Here is a 19,216-nt window from a genome sequence, read left to right as displayed (position 1 = left end):
GACCCACCTACGGAGCAAATCTTTTTGCTGCTAATTTCAGCCCTAATATATAGTATGAAATGATCCTGTGGAGCACTATTGCCTTTGTTGTGATCAAAAATGTTTCACAGCCTCATATGCCAAACTTCATCTGACAATATCCATGTTTCCCAAAACTATAAGCTAAATAATGGAAAACTTTAAATACACTGTTGATTAGGAACACAAAATAATATTTTGAGAAAAACACTGAGTTACATTTCTTATTATGTCATGTACATCCTTCTGTGTATTCTCTGACCATGTGTTTTATTTGTTCCCCTGCAACATCCACCTGAAGCAGCTTTGTTCATGATCTAAACACCCACTAAATGGGAATAGAGTTGTAACCCACTTATTTCTTGGAAGGGTAGAAATGATCAGTCGCTTATGTAGAAAATGAATCAAAGAGAGAGAAAAAAATGAATTCTGAGCATGCAGAGCTGGATTAACCTGGCTGTGAACCCTGAGGCAAAAATAAGTTGAGTGAGTAATAACTGTATTAAAGAATAAGCAACGCGTGCACGCAACATACACTGTGATAACACTATATTAAAACCAGAGGCCTTGAGAGCAACGATACAGGTGTATGAAATAATAACAGCCTTATTATGCTGAAGAGTGAACCCGGAGCCCTGGGGTCCTCTGAAGACGGCCCGGCCTTGTCCCTGAGTCACAAGCTGCTCTAAAGGGAGCTGACCCTTGGACTGACCTCCACTGAGGAAACTGTACATTTCTGGATTTGGCTTGTTAATGCATCATTATTCTCCCTCATTTATTCATGTCATTACAATTAGGGGAAGAGAAGCCTATATTTATCTCCACGACCATCAGCTGAGCTATAGAATCTGACATGTAAGGGAAGATGTAGGGTGAATGTATCACTGTAAACGGATGATGACATTTGATTTTCCTGACCTAATTGCGCTTGTTCTACTTTGGAACTTTGTGCCTTTTTTTAAATGAAAAAGGCGCCTGCAGGTAACAGATCTGGTGTGTCTGATGTGCAGAGCTGAGCGACAAGCATCTGGCGCAGCACCATCGGTCAGCAGGACGTCTTGTGATGAGACCCTTTAGATCACTTCTCATCAGAGCATCGCAGTCGGAGACCACCCTGATGTTTTTGCTCTAATCAGCCGTCAAGTGTCATATTCAGAAGGCTTCACTCGGCTCATAACCCGGCCTCCGCTTTGGGTTTATACAAAACAACACAAACAAGCGAAGAGGCAGCTCCTCGGAGAGACACAACAGCTGCACCACCGCTCGCGTGTGTTCGCGATCTGTGCGAGATCTTGACCTTGCGATGCCATTGTAATGAGAGGCAGTCGAATATTTCACTTATCATTAGCGGCATGATTAGCTGCCAATGGGCTGTGCCTGGCATGGTTTAATCCTCCCAGTCTCCAGAGTACGGTAACATATGAGATGACAACAGTTTCACACCCAGTTTCACACCTCCCGTGGTTCCATACGTCGCAGCAGCCTAATCACTCATGTGAGATTAATGAGAGACGTTGAGGTGTGGTGGGAGATTCACTAATTACACCCCCACATATTGTACTGTAGTCAGGGAATAGCGTGTGTGTGTGTGTTGTGTGTTGGTTGTGTAAGATCCTTTTTAAAATACTGTTTTATGAGGGACTTGTTACTTTACAGTGGGAGAAGTAAAGCTACAACAAAGGTGGACTCCAGAGAAAAGAAGAAATAGTTACTTTGTTGAGATGATGATATCTGCAGCAGAGACGCTGCAGTAGTAGTGGAGTGTAACTTTCTTCCTTTGCTCTGAATAGCTCCTACAGCTGCCTGCAAGAAACTAGCAGAGTTGAGAGAACAAACCAAACAATCCATCTGCGTTTCCACAGCAGGAAGTATTGAACATGCTAACTTTGCTTTGTGTATGTATGTGTGTGTGTGTGATGTCAGACTCTCTTCCCGCCAGATGCCACAGTCGAGAAGAAAACCCAAACCAAATAAAGGAATTTTCGAAAGTAGTTTCATAGATGGGGAAAAGCTGTGCAAATGAAAGTGCAGAGAAGAGGATCATTTAATGCAATATATAAAAAAAGATGGATGCTTATAGCAGCTTATCACAATCAACCTCACTATATCAGATTCAAATGTGATTCCCAGTGTGTGTCTGTGACGGTCTAAGTGGCAAAAAACAACAACAAAAAACAGCTATTGCAGGTAAAAAAAATCTTGACATCTGTTAAATATATATTTTTTTTTTTACAATATCTGCTAAATTGCACATTATGTCAAACACAGAGTCGTGTGTTTACTAAAAATCCCTGCCACTTGAAACCAAATAGTTACCAGTGAGTAAATACAGCAGACACAGGGAGGCTGAGCCGAAAAATAAATCTGAGGTAAGGAGGCGAGAACAATTCAAAAGCCATCAAAGTCTATACTTACTGCATAAATGAATAAATATAACACACTATCTTCTCCTGGTGTAGTCATTTTCATGCAGTCCCTCAGTTTTACCTCAGTCAATCCGAAACATGTCACACTGCCTTTTCATTTACATTAAGTGTAACTACGCCCCGACACTGTGTGCGTGCGGTGTGTCGCACACGTGACAACATCAATAAGCCGGTGTAACAGCAAGTAGAAAAACAGAAAGGTTTGGAGATGCCTGTTAGGTGCTTCCCCCTCAGCTTCATTAATGCTGTCTCGCAGACTGGAGCTAATGTTTTTGTGCTCAGTGGTTTTTGATCATGGCAACTTTTTTTTTTTTTTTAATCTCAGCTAGACTGGATCTTTGTTGTGTTTGATAGTCATGTTGCCAGTCCACAACGCTGCTGAATCATATTTGTGTCTTTTACGACATGAATGCATTCAGAACAACAGACTGTGAAACATTTATTCACAGTCAAGTTTCATAAAGAGGCTTCACGCGTTATCTTAATTATATCCATGACCCATGTGCAATTAAAGAGGACACCTTATGGCTATTTATTTAGTTCAAAGAGAACACAAAGGGAGGAAAAAAACCTAATTGTCTCATTAATTACTCGCTACATGAAATAATGACCGAACCAAGGTATCCACTGTCCTTTTGTAACTCACAAAAGAAAGCAGAGGTGGGGGGTGGCAGCAAAATAAAACATGCTTCAACCTCTTTTCACAAACAGGCATTATGTTGGAAGAGAGGGGAGACAAAGGGAAAGGAGGGCAGAGGAGGACAGGGCTGGGAGGTAGAGAAAAACACACGCAACAGAGAAATGAAGATAGAAATGCAAGAGTTAATAAAAGGCTGCAGAGATTAAAACTGAAAAAAATATAAAGCAAATCAAAAAGAGAGGAAAAAAGACAGAAGGAAGAGAAGACTGGCTGTGAGGCAACATGGTGTTGATCCAGGCCTCCTGGAGCCAGGCCCAGTTCCCTCTCTCTCCCAGCTGAATGTGGTAAATAGGCTGTTTTAACACACTGTTCAGACACTGAGACACAGCACAAACAACAAACCAAATCAACAGTGGATTAAAGACTGGTCGGGGAAGGCACAGAGCGACAATCAGACGAGTCGTTTTGGAGAGCCACATCCACCAATTAAGTGTTCTGAGAGAGGTCCAGGAGTCCTGCACCGGTTCCCAGACCTTGGTGTGTGTTCTGGTGGGGGGAATTAGATGAGTAAAACAGGAAACATAGCTCATCTTGTTTTCATGCTATTGTTTACTGTCACCATGGGGATGTAGTGACACTTTATTAGCCTGAATACGTCTGTCAGACAGGCAGCAGCCGCCTAGGAAATGCAAACTTTCAAAATAAACCCCATTAATATTTGCATCTTGAGACCTCCACTGTGTGAGCGCCAGTGTGTTTGTTCATTTATGTCATGTATCTCAGACTTGAAGAGACCCCCCCCTTACTCCTCCTTACTCCCCCCCCCCACACACACACACACCCCTCCTTTCTCGCTCGTCTTCCGTCTAAATTGGGTCCAGTTATCCTGCAGCTGAGCTGGTAGAAATGATAATGCAGGAGCAGATCAGAGGGCAGCTCCTCACTGCCCTCTCACTTGCCATGCCCGGCCATGCTGGAGCCACGCCTAAGCGAGTGCACAGCTCCGAGGCCTTTACTGACATAAATCTGCACAGCAAAGCAACTGTGTGGCAACGCTTATTTAGTTTACCAGCTGTAGCTGCTGAACCTGAAGCAATGAGGCCTCCCTTTTCCCCCCAGAAAGTAAATGAGAGCGCTTCAAATGCCCAAACTGAATTTTTTTTTGTATGTATTTTTCTTCCTCCCTCCTCCCCGTTTGCACACTTGACTGTTCCATCGGCAGAGGCCCTCCATCTTGTCAGAATGAGGTGAACTAATGGGCCGTGGCTGAACAGCCTGAGCTCAGAGGCTATCAGTTCCCCCTGGAAGGCCAGGAAGGCAGAGAAAAGAGGAGAAGAAAGGAGAGAGGGTCTTCTCTTCCTTGGCTACCATATTTCAGCTCTGCCTTGGAATAAATCCTTGCAGAAATCAAAAGGAATGGTTGAGTTTGCAGCACTATGTTAATATAGTGTAGTTGTCGGCATTTCTGCTGCTCCTGTTTTATGTTAATGTTATTCACATTTGCACATGCTAAAAGAAAGCCTGGTAATTAGCTCAGTTTCATCACCGAGCATCCTAAGAACGTCCTCTTTTGTCTGAATTCTCCTAAAATCCTTTGTTTTTTTTAGCAGCGCCTGCAGAGTAAAGCTGCTGACTGTAGCTAGTCCAGGCTGAAATATCTCTACAGCTGTCAAATAGACTGCCGTGACTTTTTGTGTTGACATTCTTGTTCATGAGAGGATGAATCCTAGTGATCCTACTGGTCCAAGAAATCTGCTGCTGATCTCCAGACTTCCTTTATGAGCACCATGAAGATCAGTTCCCAATCGTTTCTTACTCATGGCCCACATGACAATCTGGGAAGCTGGATTTTATTTTATTTTGACAGGGAAGAGATCAGTTGTAGATTCACCATCTCTCTCTGGAGCCACTTTCCTTTTAATTCTTCCTGTTTCTAACCAGCTCTCCATTCTGATACTTGGTCATGATCAGCCTGAGATTGTGAACAGGTAGAGACTGTGGTCCAACTGGAGACACTGAAAAACTCCTATCACTGGCTTATCATGGTGATAATTTAGTTAAAAAAAAAAAAAAACCAACATAGCACAGTTTTGGAAAAGGTTCATTGACCCACTTACAACACCTTCACTGCTCACAGACTGGTTACCACCGGTTTAACACTCAGGTCAGAAGTTCAATTTGTCCAGTGTTTTGGTTTGTTACTAAATATCTGCAGAATTCATCAGCCTCAATTGACCTATGGCTAAGCCCCGCCCCCTCCACTCACTCGGACAAACAGTCAACATTCGGTGGCAGACGCTATGGCAGCTGTCACAGTAGGAGACATTTCACAGGAGGCAATTGAGGATTTTTGGAGACAGAGAGATTAAATATCATCTCAAAGTCACCAAAACTTCACTTAGCTTTACTGCTATGGCTGTTGGTTGCTGCGAAACGCCGATAGCGACGGGCTAATTTCTGTTAGCCTGTCTATAGAGTTTTACATTATACGTTAGCATTAAGCTAGCGGGCTTTATGCTTAGTTGTGATACTGGCTAACATCTAAACATCTCTGACAATATGTTGCCTCAAATAGCCTACGTTGTTGACTTAACTTAGAACAGATGTAGACATCCTTGTTAATTTTATCCACGTTTAGTTGGTGTTGTGGTCTACCGCATAACTTTATCCAGAGCAGACACTTCTCTCGGTTGAGATGTGGCTTGGGAAAAGGTAAAAAAAAATCCACCCCGTCGCCCAGCCTCTCGGGATACCTAGTGTCGGAGTTGCATGTACCCCATGCACACCGTTTGACCGTTTTAAACTTAAAATGTCAAGAAAAAACATATAAAAACTAATGAAAACTGACTAACTGCAATGCATTTCAATGGACGTGGAAGCCAAGAATGTCCGAGTGTATGGGCTAGCTATGCGCACTGTGATTGGCTCATCGCGTTTGGGGGCGTGGCTTAGCCATAGGTCAATTGTGCTTTGAGTTAAAGCAGAATTAAGCGATCCGGTGGTTTTGGCTAACTTCCTGTCAGCAGATGGAGTATGCAGTCCCCGCCCTCGTCCCTACGTCACCACATTCACGTGCATCCCTTGGCTGCACACACAGAGAGGACCGCCCCTTTATGTCGTTCTCTCTCCTCATTGGATAAAGGTTGTAGGATACAAGGAAAGTTTTCTCCTCGGCTTACAGCAGAGCAGAGTGACTGACAGACCCGTGTTTCAGACCAAACACTCTATATAAGTGATTGCTGTAGGAAGTCTATTTAAGACTTATATTCACACAAATATTCCGCTTACTTCTGCTTTAAGTACTTAATAGTTAATGTTAACATGCTAACATGCTAAACTAATATAATGAATATGGTAACTATAATATCTGCAGGAAACAAAGTCAACCTGTCCAGTTTAGCATGTGCATGTTAACAGTCAGTCTTGTTGCTGTACAGCTTGGCGTGACTGTGGAACATGATTAACCCACTGAATCATATGGTCACAAGTGTTAATAGTTTCCAGCATCACCCCAAAGACCCTTATGTCAGTCAATCACTAGCTCGTCAGAAATCTAATTAGTCCAACAAAAGCAAATTAACCTTATCTTAGATTTAAAGGCTATCAGCCACTTGTAAGGCCACATGAGACGACCTGGTTGTTGATTCTGCAGCTGCGATAAGAGCTGATGGAAAAAAGAAAAAAAAAAAGAAAAAAGGCCTAACCCCCGGAAAAATATAACATTTGACAACAACAGAGATTAAAGGCCTGGACAGGTTGTAGCAGTAGCTGGTGGCCCACGCTGCCATAGGTGACACAAGGTAACACAGCAGGGCTATTTAGAGGAGCTTTGCTAGACCAGGTTGTGACAGTTGTGTCCCACTCCATAAGCTGGGGGGAATTTCGTAACAAAGATGACCAGCGCAAGGTGCCAAAGCCAGTCTGTCGAACAAACGTTGGGCCGGCCCCGGGCCATGCCGGCCTTGGCCAGGAAGAGACGATGATGGTCCGGGGACGGGGCCGTCCCTGTTCCTCAGCAATCACAAGCTGGAGAGCACAGACTGCGCCTTCCGTCGGGACCGCAGTGAATGGAGGTGTAATTGGCCATATCCAGTGATAGATGGCTGTTCAACCTTTGTTACTCATCGGCAGCAGGATGCAGGAGGCTTGTCTCACAATGTGAGGTTGATTGTGCAGTCTATTAAACACCAGTCTCAGGAGGAAACGTTACTTACTGGAATGCTGGAGCTTTAAAAAATCTCAAGAATGATCTGATTTCAACACTGGTTCAGTGATTGCCCATTATATCTCAGAGACGGTAAACATGACTGAAAATCTGATCACACTTAATGATTCATTTTCTTCCATAGAGAGCGAGAACTCAATATAATTGCTGGAGATTACAGCCTTTTGTTTCCCTGTAATATAAATCCAATTCTAAATCATAGTTTTTATTTCAAAGAAAACAAGTTCCTTATTGTATTGTGTACGCATTAATTTGATAATTATATATCTCTGCTTCCTCCATTCCAGTTTCAAATCGTGTGTTGTTATTGTGTTGTCATGGTATTGTCATGGTAGTATTTTTTGTTCTAGTTTTAACAACACTGTATCTGACTGTATGTAGTTATTAGTTTTTTTTTGGCCGGACCCCAACAGCAGTAGCCAGTGCATATGTCACTGACTGACTGAGTGATGGAGTTCCACCATTAATCAGTCAGGCAGGTGGGGTTTCCACACTATTCATTATTCTTTTGAAATGATAATAACAACAACTCTTGCATTTTTTTTGGATAAACTGGGTTTCCCCAAAAGAATCCCCCTTGTTACTGTGTGAGCATAAAGTCAGGTTTCCCCTCAACACACATCTTTGTGTTGACCGCATGGCAGCTGATTTATAGAGGAACTACTGTATGCTAGATGTTTACCTTAACTAAACAGCTTTGGAGTAATTGTGATTATTAAATAACGTGCTACAGGGAGAATAGAAGCTCTCTGCCTTCCACGTAGCGTCTCTTGGCCACAAACCAAACCTGCAAGATCAACGCCGCTGACCCGGTGTCCCAGATCCCGTCTCAGCGGCGCCATGTCACAAACACGCCCCATAATCTGTAATCTCTTGTTTATGACAGATAAGACTACACAAATATACACACTGTAAAACGCATATGATATAGCGGTGGATAAAGTTATACACCACTCCATGGATTGCCCTCTCACTGGCTTCATTGAAAACAAATGCACATGGCCAGGAGGAGGGTTAGTAAAAAAGCGGAAAAGTGACCAGACTTGCATAGTTCCCCTTTACATTCCATCTAATAATTTTCTCTCTTAATTATCATTTTTTATTTTAAGTAATATGGCTGAAATCACAGCACAGTTGTTGCCTTAGGCCTATGTGACTAGTGATTTTGTCAGTCGATGCTGTGGTAATAAAATCAGGCTTGGAGAAGTGATTGCTGGTCAGCATTTAGTCTTAATTAGCGGCATTTCGGTCACTATTTCAGACTTAATCCCGTTGCCTGACAACATAAACAGAAAAACATGTAAATGAGAACAGCTTTTTTGGGAATTCAACCCTTATTAAAATACTGTATCCCTGAGCACAGAGAGTCGCAGAGAACCAAACAGATACAGGCCTGAAACCTGCTGACACCAGGCAGAATGCAAATAGCCCATCACGCAGTCCAAGCATATACTAGGTCTCAGCCTAGTCTTGTTGATTGTGATACCAATGTGTGATGCGTGCAAACTGTTGTGATTGACCTGAACTTAAACACACTAAAGGTTATAGACAGCTCTGTGACACAGAAAGAACTGCTTCCTCTCATGAGAAGGATTCAGATTCACATCTGATCCCAGTGCACCAAAGCCGTATGACAAGATATATGTACCTGCATATTGCCTAGGGGGTCTAGTTCACCTTGCGAAGGTACACACTCAGACTCCTCTCCTGAAAAATCAATGGCTTGCATGATTGATGTGCTTAATGTCAAGGAAGAGAGAGTTGCCATACATCAGGTTTTTTCTCACAGCATGCCCGTTTTTTGTTCAATAATGCAGTTATGGGGTAAAAACTCATGCAGGAAACAAACATCTCCACAGATGATTTGTGAAATTCAGGCAGACAGAGACAAAGAAAAGAGGCGGCCTGACGGAGGGAAATAAAGAAATGCAAGCAGAAATCACACTGACTTCCCTCGAGGAAGTTTTTCCTTTGCACTTGAGAGAGGTAGTACTAAAATGAACAAATTAATAAATAAAGTGTGGCTTTTGTTAAGGGCTTTTTGACATTCTCTAACAGTTGAGAGTAGCTAGAGAAACGAGTGATGCTCTTTAACTCTGACCCAAATCATAAGAGACACTGGGAGCTGTTAAAACACGGAGCAGATTGGGGAGTCTGGGTGACCTAGATAGCATTGGTTTTGAAAAGCAGCCGTACATCACATTAAATCGCTCTTCCGTCTAATACAATGAGGCATATCTCCCTCGTTGGTAATGAAAATTACATTCTGATAAGGTTCTTTGTGACATGGAAAATACCTCTGCCGTCGCTGACACTTTATGGCTCTGTCTGAGACATACTTATGGGGAGATTTCCCCTTCGCCTGGACCCGGGTGTCATTATCTACTTCATAAGCGCACATGAAGGGTGACACATGGTCTAGACAGCCTTGCACAAGGGGAACCGGAGGTGATGAGGTGACCTGTTGTTCAAGGAAAGGAAATGAAATGTGTCTCAACATCGCAGCTCATTTTGGAGTAACGGGAGGGTTGAAGGACCAGTCTGCAGGAGGCAGATGTAGCTCTGCATGTTGAAAAATGTCTAAGTGAAAGGATCCTTTCACCCACATATTTTCTCACTTCCCTCTAGTGCAGAGGTCTTCAATGTTTTTCAGGCCAAGGACCCCCAAACTGACGTAGGGATGAAGCAGGGACCCCTACCTTATTGAAGAAAATGTGTATTGTATTAAACTGGGCCCAGTAGGCTACCATGTATAAACATAGCTTGTTGTGCATAATGCCCAATTCCAATTATATTTTTCATCCCTATCCCTACCCCTAGCCCTTAACCCTTGCCCTTGAAACGGAGCTACAAGGGGTAGGGTTGAAAGTCAACCCCTACCAATTGGGACACCACTTCAACAATCACATACGTCATCAGTCGTCTCTGCTGGCTTTCACATAAGCAGACGTGACGAGCTTTTGCCACAAATCCTCTATTCAAAACCACGTTAACTTAATAAAATAAAATAAAACTTTAATGAATGATGATCGGTTCATTGTAAAACATTTGATGTAAATGTGGTGATTTCTGTACGTAGGCTACAGAGCTCCCAGGCAGTGCTGCTCCTGTGTCCAATACACACATGAAGCTTCACTTTTAATTCAAACAAATGAATGCGACTGCCACAATTGTTACATTTCATCAATGAGACGAGCATTTATCTCCTAAAAAGAATGTAACTACCCGGCGATAAAGCTTTAAAAACCTGCGGGTAAGTTAATTTAGCGATCGTCTTTTCTACCGGGATGACGTCGGGAAGTTGGCCGGCTGACAAGCTCTCCGGACGGGGTGGTGTCTCCGTGACGAGCCGTTGATCTGCTCCACAGGTGGAGGCTCCACCGTGGAGCTTCACTTCTCCGAAAAACATAGGAGCAAACGTCTAAACAGCCTCATGTGGATAAACCGACCGCACATTGGGGATCTAAACAGCTACTTTCTCGCATGAAAAAATATTAAAACTTAACAAAATGACGTAATAACAGCGCTACAGTGAGAAATAAAACAGCTGCCGGTTGCTGCAAGATGCATCCTGGGAAACTTGCCATAGCCCTCGGTTTGTAGTGTGCCCCTGAAAAATCTCAGTTTCGAGGGCGAGATAGCCCTACCCCTTCACCCTAACCCTCGTCTGAACCAGAATTGGGACACCCCTACCACTTCACGTGGACGCGCAAAACGAAGGGTTAGGGCCAAGGGCTAGGGCTAAGGGGAGAACTGGAATTCACCCCAAGCTATTCAAATAATACACAGGTTTATTCATGTTTTTTCTAAACGTGTACAAGCTACAGTGAGTAGGGGGCCGTCCCTCTGCCATTTATAAACACACCTGATGCCAATGCCAATATCAACAATGCCTGTCAACTGCATGTAATCATGCAGACCAGCTATTCAAATTGATGTTTTTATTTGAAACATTGATATAAAACATTGTCTAATCAATGGAAAAGTCCACGACCCCCCTTCAGCACCTCCGCGGACCCCCTGTTGAAGACCTCTGCTCTGGTGATTTCTAGCCATGTACTGTAGCTCATTTTGTAGCCTCAGTCACAATATGTGTAATTTGTATTTGAACATTGCTTTCAGCTTTGTATCATTCTGGGCTTAATACTGTTTGATTTCTGTTTCCCACCCCAAAGGTCTGTGTAATGATATGAGACCAAACCACAGACTTATGTAGTACTGAATGTGAAATGAATGTGAATGAGAAGTGAATTTTTGAGGCGGTGCAGTTGTATTTGAAGGAGGGAGTTATAAGAATGTTCAAATTCCAGCAAAAGGATTTCATGCTTCTGCTAAATTGCAAGAAACTGGAAGAAACATAGAAAGAACAGTGGTTTGTAGTGAGGTCTGAGCTAACACAACTGAACTGTCACACACACACACACACACACACAGTGGCGGTGTGTATGCTGTAAGCTAGCTGCAGGTGATGTTTGTCTGGATTCAGGCATTAACAAGCAAATAAACACGGAGAGCCAAGACCAAAACCTGAGATTTCTTCTCTGTTTGTTTGTTTGTTTGTGTCTAAAAATACATTTTAAACAACATCACTCATCTGTTCACTCTCATTATACACACTCACAATGTCATACAATGTCACATAGGATAATGTGTGTGCAGCGGCTCTTTTCAGGCCACGGCGGGCTGAAGGCCTCTTTCTCCAACAATGGGCCGTCGCCATGCCAACAGAAGCGGTGCCAGCCACTGTGCCAGTTTGGCATGGCCCCCGTGTTAGCAGTAGATGTTTCAAGGGCATTAAAGAACAATGTGGGGGGGCTCTAGTTTCTAGACGGCTGTGCCAGGATTCCCACCACAGTTTGCTTTTTGAAACTGCCCGTCATTCATGGCTTCCTGCTCCTCCCTCCTCCCGGGCTGTCGGCCTGAGCTGGCAGCGTTAACAATCCATCTTCTGAAGATTTTTTGCTTTGCTTTGCATGCACAGAAGCACCGGTTATGCTTAAACGTCCCATATTTACTCACAAGCGGAGCATAAAACATTGAGCGTCAAATATTTCGCCACAGGTCTCCTTCAAGGGTGGGCGCTGAACAGCGAGCGTCTTCTCCGCTTCTCATTAAGGATTGATGATCCAGAAGAGATAATAACATCTTTGTTGATCTGTTAAATTGGTGCCTGCCATTCTGTATGTTAAATGAATGTTGTAATGAGTGATCAAGGGGTATGTGTTTGTCATTTTAATGCTCAAAGCGCCTCTGGGGGTAACATTAAATGTCATCCCTGTCTTCTTGCCTTGCAGCGCTCGGAGCAAGTGACTGTGATGGGCTGTCGGACTGCATCTGAAGTGCTCTACCAAAGAATAATATCCACTCCTGACCTACTCTGAAGAACAATATTTGATTCAATCAATGTTGCAGTCTCCCCTGGGGGGAATTACACCTGACCAATAGGTGGACCCTCAGAAAAGAGCAACGGCGGACCATGTGATACTTGACCTTCACGGAGAGAACTCAGGTACACTCCAGAAGATGTCAATTCAGATCTGAAGCCGCTGCTCTCGAGAGGATCGCCCGGTTCACATTTCAATCATCTCTCCATGTGTTGTCTACCGATACTCGCACGCCATGGGCAAACAGTGAAGGAGCGTAGCTATCAATGCTGGATCTTCGCTCACTGAGGAATACCAGACGTCTCGCCATGGATTCGAAGGAGATTTCCTCCACCAAAGAGCGACTGTGAGGGAAAGAAAACGGGAGCGGGGAGGGGGGAATCGGACACGGGGAGGTGTGCGAGGATTAGCTAAGTGTGCTGCTAACCCATGGTGGATCCGCTGTGAGCAGGACCAGGGACTCAGCAGTGGAGGATGTCAGCAGAGGCCGAGCTCCAGCCGGGTGTCAAAACCAGCCAGCGAAGGGAGTCTAGGAGGATCAAAGGTACGTGTGAGTCTACTTACCAAATCTCTTTACAACAATAATTCTGTATGTAGATCTGTGTAAAACATCAGATCACAGTGCATGTGTAATTTGTTATACTATACTGTATGTTGAGGGAACAGTGCTGCACAGACAAGTAGTAACATGAAGAGTAAAAAATGGAGAAACGGCAGCGTTCTCATGTTTGGCAGGCAGTGAACATAACTTAAAGCCAGGTTTGGATGGAGCGGAATAATGCTGGGAGCTTGGCTCAGGAGAGCCCGGCCGTCGAGAGGCTCCCCGTCTCGTCCCGGGGATCCAGATGTAGTAACAAGCTACTCCGTCCTCGTAGCCCCGGGGTTTGGTAGTGCCATGATTTAGGTGTCATGGACAGGGTAATTCACACCATGTCGCTTTGATGAACAGCATAAGTGATGTAATAGGAAGAGGCATTCTCCCAACGTTCACCGGGAGATTGAAATGGGATTGAATTGGCTGAGAGGAGCGAAGAAGAGGAGACGGAGAGGCAGAATGAGTAAAAAATCACAAGGAGTGGGAAGAAAGTGCGTAAGAAGAGGATGCTTTTTCCTTTGCCTCGCCTGCCCCCCCCCCCCCCCCCCCCCATCGCTCCATCCGTGAGTAAAGCCACTCCAGCTAGTCCAGTAAATCTGGTTTGTGCGGGCTGGCTGTAACGAGGCCACGGGGCCAGCTCCTCTGTGGCTGTTTCACCGGCTCTGTCGGCTCGCTCAGATAAATGGCCGGGCTGGAGGAGGGCCCATCGATTTGAGTTAAGTGGAGGGGGGAGAGCAGAGCAAGGGGGCTATTACACACGTGGCCATGCGGCTCATCGAGGGAGGGGGGGGGGGGGGGGGGGGCTATCAGTACAGGCTATCAGCCCCCCGACTTTACCATGTTAATCACATGTGCTGCAGGGGCCATTGTCACAATCAGAGAAGATGCTATTTAGATCCATATAAATGGAAATAGGGCAGAGTAAATGCATGCAGACTGCAGACTGCAGACTGTGAGCGGGTAGGGGCCAGGTGAAGGACGCCGCCGAGGATGAGGCTGATGACATGCACAACATTAAGACAAAGATCTTGTTTATATTCATATGGGTGGGAGAAGAAACGGATGTGATTTAAAATGATAAGGCTGCTGTTATTTTTTATTTTTCCTCTTATCAACAAATCCCATGAAATGACCAAAACCAACTATGTGTTAATCTGACTCATAATATTTAAATGACCTCTTTACACTGTCAGTAATACTCAACCCCAAAACCCTTCCAGTCCTACTGAAGAAATATATCAAATATATTTAAATGCAATATGTCAATTTCTTAAAAAAAAAAAAAAAAGCATTTTTTTATTATTATTTTTGAGCCAATTTTACTTAAAGTGGAATATATAGTAAAAACATTTGGGGGGACTATTCTCAGCGGTGGATTAATAGATATTCAGTGCTTTAGTGACTATTTACACCACCTCCAGCTGTTAAAGCCTAGTGTTTTGTCGACTGAACCATCTGCCACAACCTCCTGCCTTCGCTGGCTTTGTCACAGCACAACAACGTCACCTGACTTCCTCCTGTGCTCCTGTGACAATCACAACAGCCACCGAATGGCTTTGTTACTTGGATGTAAATATGTTGTTTTGGGTGGAAAAGACTAATGCTGTCTCACATGAACATTACCATAGATGCTGCTCAACAATAACCATGGGGTTGCTTGTATAAACAACCTAGATGGTCGAGGACCGTCTCTATATGACATCTGGATATCTGAAGGCTGTTTTCTCTACTTGTAGCTCAGCCTGGCATCTTCACACACTGAACCCAGCTAACACCTACAGTAGGTGAATTTAAAACAACAAAATTGACATATCAACATAATGACATATGAAAGACCCATGTATCAAAGTGTTATGTGTGCATATTATGTAATTTCTTTATTACGCGCTATAATTCCTTACATTACTTGTTACTGAAAATCCTGTGTGTACTTAACACATTACTGTAATATCTTATTTTATTACTATTATTGCCCAGTTATGGTCTTTTTGTGGGATTTATTGACAAAAAGAAAAATATAGACTGTCATCACTCTTATCTTTTAATGTATTCTCTGCTGGTTGTGTATTTCAGAGGAAAACAGGGCACATACCCATGAAAGCTACCTATTATTACAGTAGTAGGAGACACTCTGCTTGGTTCCTATGACATCACAGCATCTCTGATCGTCACCTGTTTCAAAACCCATTTGGAAATATCAAACCTTACTGCAGCAAACCCAAGCCCAAGATCCCCTCTACCCAGCCACAGAATTGCTTTACATGCGTGACTTTACTCCATCTCCATAGCAACTGTTGCTCTCCTGCTATAATCTGTGCACAAAAAAATGATTCATTTCAAAAAAGGAAAAAAGAAAAAGAGAGAGAGAGAGAGAGAGACGGGAGAACGGAGGAGGACGGAGACAGAGACAGAGAGAGGCAAATAGCTGATTAAATCACCATTCACCTGCTGCACTCGACGTCACGCAGTACAAATACTAAACCAGTTCAGCCTGGTCCTCCCCTATACTCCACCCAGTCATTTGCTGACATGCTTATCCAACTGTTTCATCACACTGCTTTACCGTCAGTGTGATAATAACAGTGGAGCATCTACCCAAACAATGACCCTCCCCATCACCACCCAGCACAACCCAGCACCGATCAATACCTACATGTTGCTCTACAGTGAGTCAATGCTCTATTCAGTAGCATTGATGATGTGCACAATAGCCCTCATTAATTCTATAACCTCTCTAACGATCAGTCATTTACCCCCAAAAACCTTGATTTGGTGCTGGAGTGTGGAGAGCCGGGCAGAGGGGGTTTATAGACGTGAGCATGTGCTGTCTTTAATGTTTGTAAATGTGTATCTGTGTGTTTGCTGAGGCTTATGAAAAGTATTTTGTGCACACAAGGGAGGCAGATGGCGGGGACAGATTTGCCTTCCTCAGACGCCCGTTCTCTTTACTACTGCTTAAAGGGATAGTTCACCCAAAATTGAAATTTTTCTCATTATCTACTCACCCCCATGTGGACTAAGGGCTGGGAGAAGTTTCGGAGTCCTCCGTGGCTTCTCTGAGTTTTTTTTGGGACAATTTCGCATTTCGCGGGCTTCAATACAAGACGGACATTACATACGAGCAGCATGGAGGTATTTGGATGTTTTTTTGGTGTGTCTTTTTGTTACGAAGACAGTTGGTATCCATTTGCAACCGTTATATGGACATGCAGTGCTACGCCGAGACCCCCTGTAACTCAGAGAAGCCACGGAGGACTCTGAAACTTCTCCCAGCCCTTAGTCCACATGAGGGTGAGTAGATAATGATAAAAATGTCAATTTTGGGTGAACTATCCCTTTAAAGTCATCAGCCCCCCCCCCCCCCCCCCCCCCCCTTACCCCCCCCGCGCGCGCTGATAGGACGACACACCAAGCCCTTTTTTTTTATTTTGGAGGGGACGTCAACTGCTCGGTGCAGAGCTGCATAAAGTAATTGTTAATATTGCGCACTGCATGTAGGTGAAAGTATGGCTCACTAAGCATGGCTGTAAACTCTCATCATCATGGCTAAATAGACGGCGTGTGCGCTACCGACGGGGACGTTGACGGATGGAGACAGGCGGACACGGATACACGCTCAGAAAGGTTCAGAGGTTAAGCTGCCTCCATGCCCGGATCCCCAACAAAAAGTTTCTTGTTGCCAAGTCCTTATAACTGGAGGGCCACTTCTGACTCTCCATCTGTTGCCATCTGTCCCTTCGCTGTCCCCATTCGAGTGCAAGCAAGGAGGAGGATGCAACACTGTGATCAGAGACGAGCCCTGAAACAGTATGGAGCAGGGCTAACCGTAATTGTTCTCTCCATGGTCCTGGTTGCAAGGCCTGTGTGTGTCAGGTGGGGGACTGTAGTGTTTGATATGAACCCCCCCTGACATCCTGGCTGCTAATTCTCTCCTCCGTTTCTGAAGAATCCACTATTTTTATGGCGTTGAATTGCCTAATGGCTCGTCAGAAAATGAGGGCAACAGGCAAAAAAGAGGAGGGAGAGAGATGTGAGAGAGAGAGAGGACGCATGCACCCCAGACTACAAAGACTCCTGAACGGTGGGCATGGTGTAACAATGTGTAGGATATCCTTAGATTCAGATTAACAGTAGACAATACTTAAGGCAACTCTCTGTCAAACAGATTATGAGCATCAGGCTTACGGGGCCAGAAATATTGTGAGGACATTTCAACCTTGGGTAATTGTAAATCCAGAGAGCCAGAGGAATATGTGTCACCTCACTACAAACACACACACACACACACCTTCTCCCTCTCTCTTCTCCTTCTCCTACAGTGTGTAACAACATGAAACAGCATGCCCCGCAGCTCTTTAGTTTTCAAATACAGTACACTCGGCTCGTCTTGATCTGAACCCAGAGCACGTATAGTGTACGAGTTATGCCACTGTGTCAAGACTCTCATTCGGTATGCAAGGCCTACTTTTTTTTTTCTTTCTTTTTTTTGGGGGGGATCTGCGCATAAACCTCTAAATCTCTCCTGAAGTGTTATTAGGGGAAATGGCACGCTGTATGTAAAGAAACAAATGGCACAGAACATCTGGTTAAAGCTCATCTGAGAGAGCCGCGCTGAATTGGACCGATCGTGTTTAAAATGCAACTGGAGCAGCATGCATTTTACATTACATTACAGAGTGTATGAGTCAGTAAAATCAGGATGGAATACATAATAGGGTATGAGCGGACTACAGCCACTGTGCGAGGGGATTGGTTCTAAAGCAGGTAGAGAGATGATCACTGCAGGTGTCCCCCCCTCCCTCTGCATCTGTTCTGTAGGGTTCATCGCTGCTGTAATTATGTATATACTGTATGTCAAAGCAGAGTCGACAGCGAGCGTCTTTAGCGAGTCTGTCATCAACGTCTGAATGTTCATTTCTCCACACGGTTGCTATGTGCACGCCAGGGCTGTATATAAGACTCATTATCCTCTGGCAGGGAAACAAGTCTGAATTAGACCCAGATTTGACATTCACTTGCTTAGAGACTTTAATGACTTTAGTATCGTCAAGCCCTCCCCCCCCTCTTTAGAGAATTGTGCCCTCATGAATTAGTGAGAGGGTGTGCATAGCCAAGACAAGCGCTTGCATTAGAACTAAAACATTTTTTTTTCTCCATGTGCACAAGCTCCTTAATTTGCTCTTTTTCTAAATTTCCCATTTTTTTCTTCTTGTTTTTTTTTTTCTTTAGAAATTGCAGGAATGGAAAGTGAAATTCCATTTGTGTGAGGGTAGATGTCGTATGGATGGAAACACAGTGTGTTTCTGGGTGGAATAAGCTCATTTTGGTGTAATATGGTCTTTGAGTGCAGCTTGACGGTCTCTGTTAGGGATATTAAACCTTGTCCTTTTCTCACACACAGCTTAGCCAGACACCTAAATGTGTCGTTAACTGATGGGCTCGTGTGGGCTCCTGACCTAGAATCCAGGCAACCGAAGGGGGTTTGAGAAACTGCTAAATTCTCCAAGGTGCCGGTGACCTTGATTTGAAATCCTGCTATCTTCTTTGTTTGAGGCACAGCAGGAAAGTCGGCGTCGAAAAAAGCTTCAACGAAACCATGCAGAGGCTACGAGGGGATGGTGTTATAGGTTGTAGACGCGGGGCGAAGTTGCTCGAGGCCGACATAATCAAAACGGTCCAACGGCACGCAGCGCAGAGACAAAATGAGAAAGGTGTCAGTGTCAAGGTGGTGTCAGGGCAGAGACTGGCAGACAGAATAATCAGGGGAGGGGGGGGGGGGGGACAACCCTGAAGCCCGAGGCCATCCAGACACACAACGCCCCCCCCCCCCCCATCTCACCACCCAACATCCATCACCCAGGGAGGGCATGGTGGATTGTGGCTGAGCGCTGGACCGAGAAGATTCCCCCTCAATAGCGTTCCATTCAA

General features: G+C 44.4%; 1 protein-coding gene across 2 annotated transcripts in view; it reads left to right on the top strand.

Moving 5' to 3' along the window:
* The window catches only part of dab1b (DAB adaptor protein 1b), a 49,033-nt gene that overhangs the window by 9,064 nt on the left and 20,753 nt on the right, over window positions 1-19,216 (top strand). Inside the window, exons 2-3 of one of the 2 annotated variants that reach the window (XM_083991223.1) lie at window positions 12,604-12,818; window positions 12,941-13,237. In XM_083991223.1, the coding sequence (XP_083847349.1) occupies window positions 13,168-13,237 (70 nt within the window). In that variant the 5' untranslated portion in view covers window positions 12,604-12,818; window positions 12,941-13,167. Of the gene's footprint in view, window positions 1-12,603; window positions 13,238-19,216 lie in introns of both variants that reach the window. The other variant, XM_083991222.1, reaches the window with a different exon arrangement.

The sequence above is a fragment of the Trachurus trachurus genome, assembly GCF_905171665.1.
Source record: "Trachurus trachurus genome assembly, chromosome: 17".
NCBI classification, from domain to species: Eukaryota; Metazoa; Chordata; class Actinopteri; order Carangiformes; family Carangidae; genus Trachurus; species Trachurus trachurus.
This window is presented reverse-complemented; position numbering and strand designations above follow the sequence as displayed.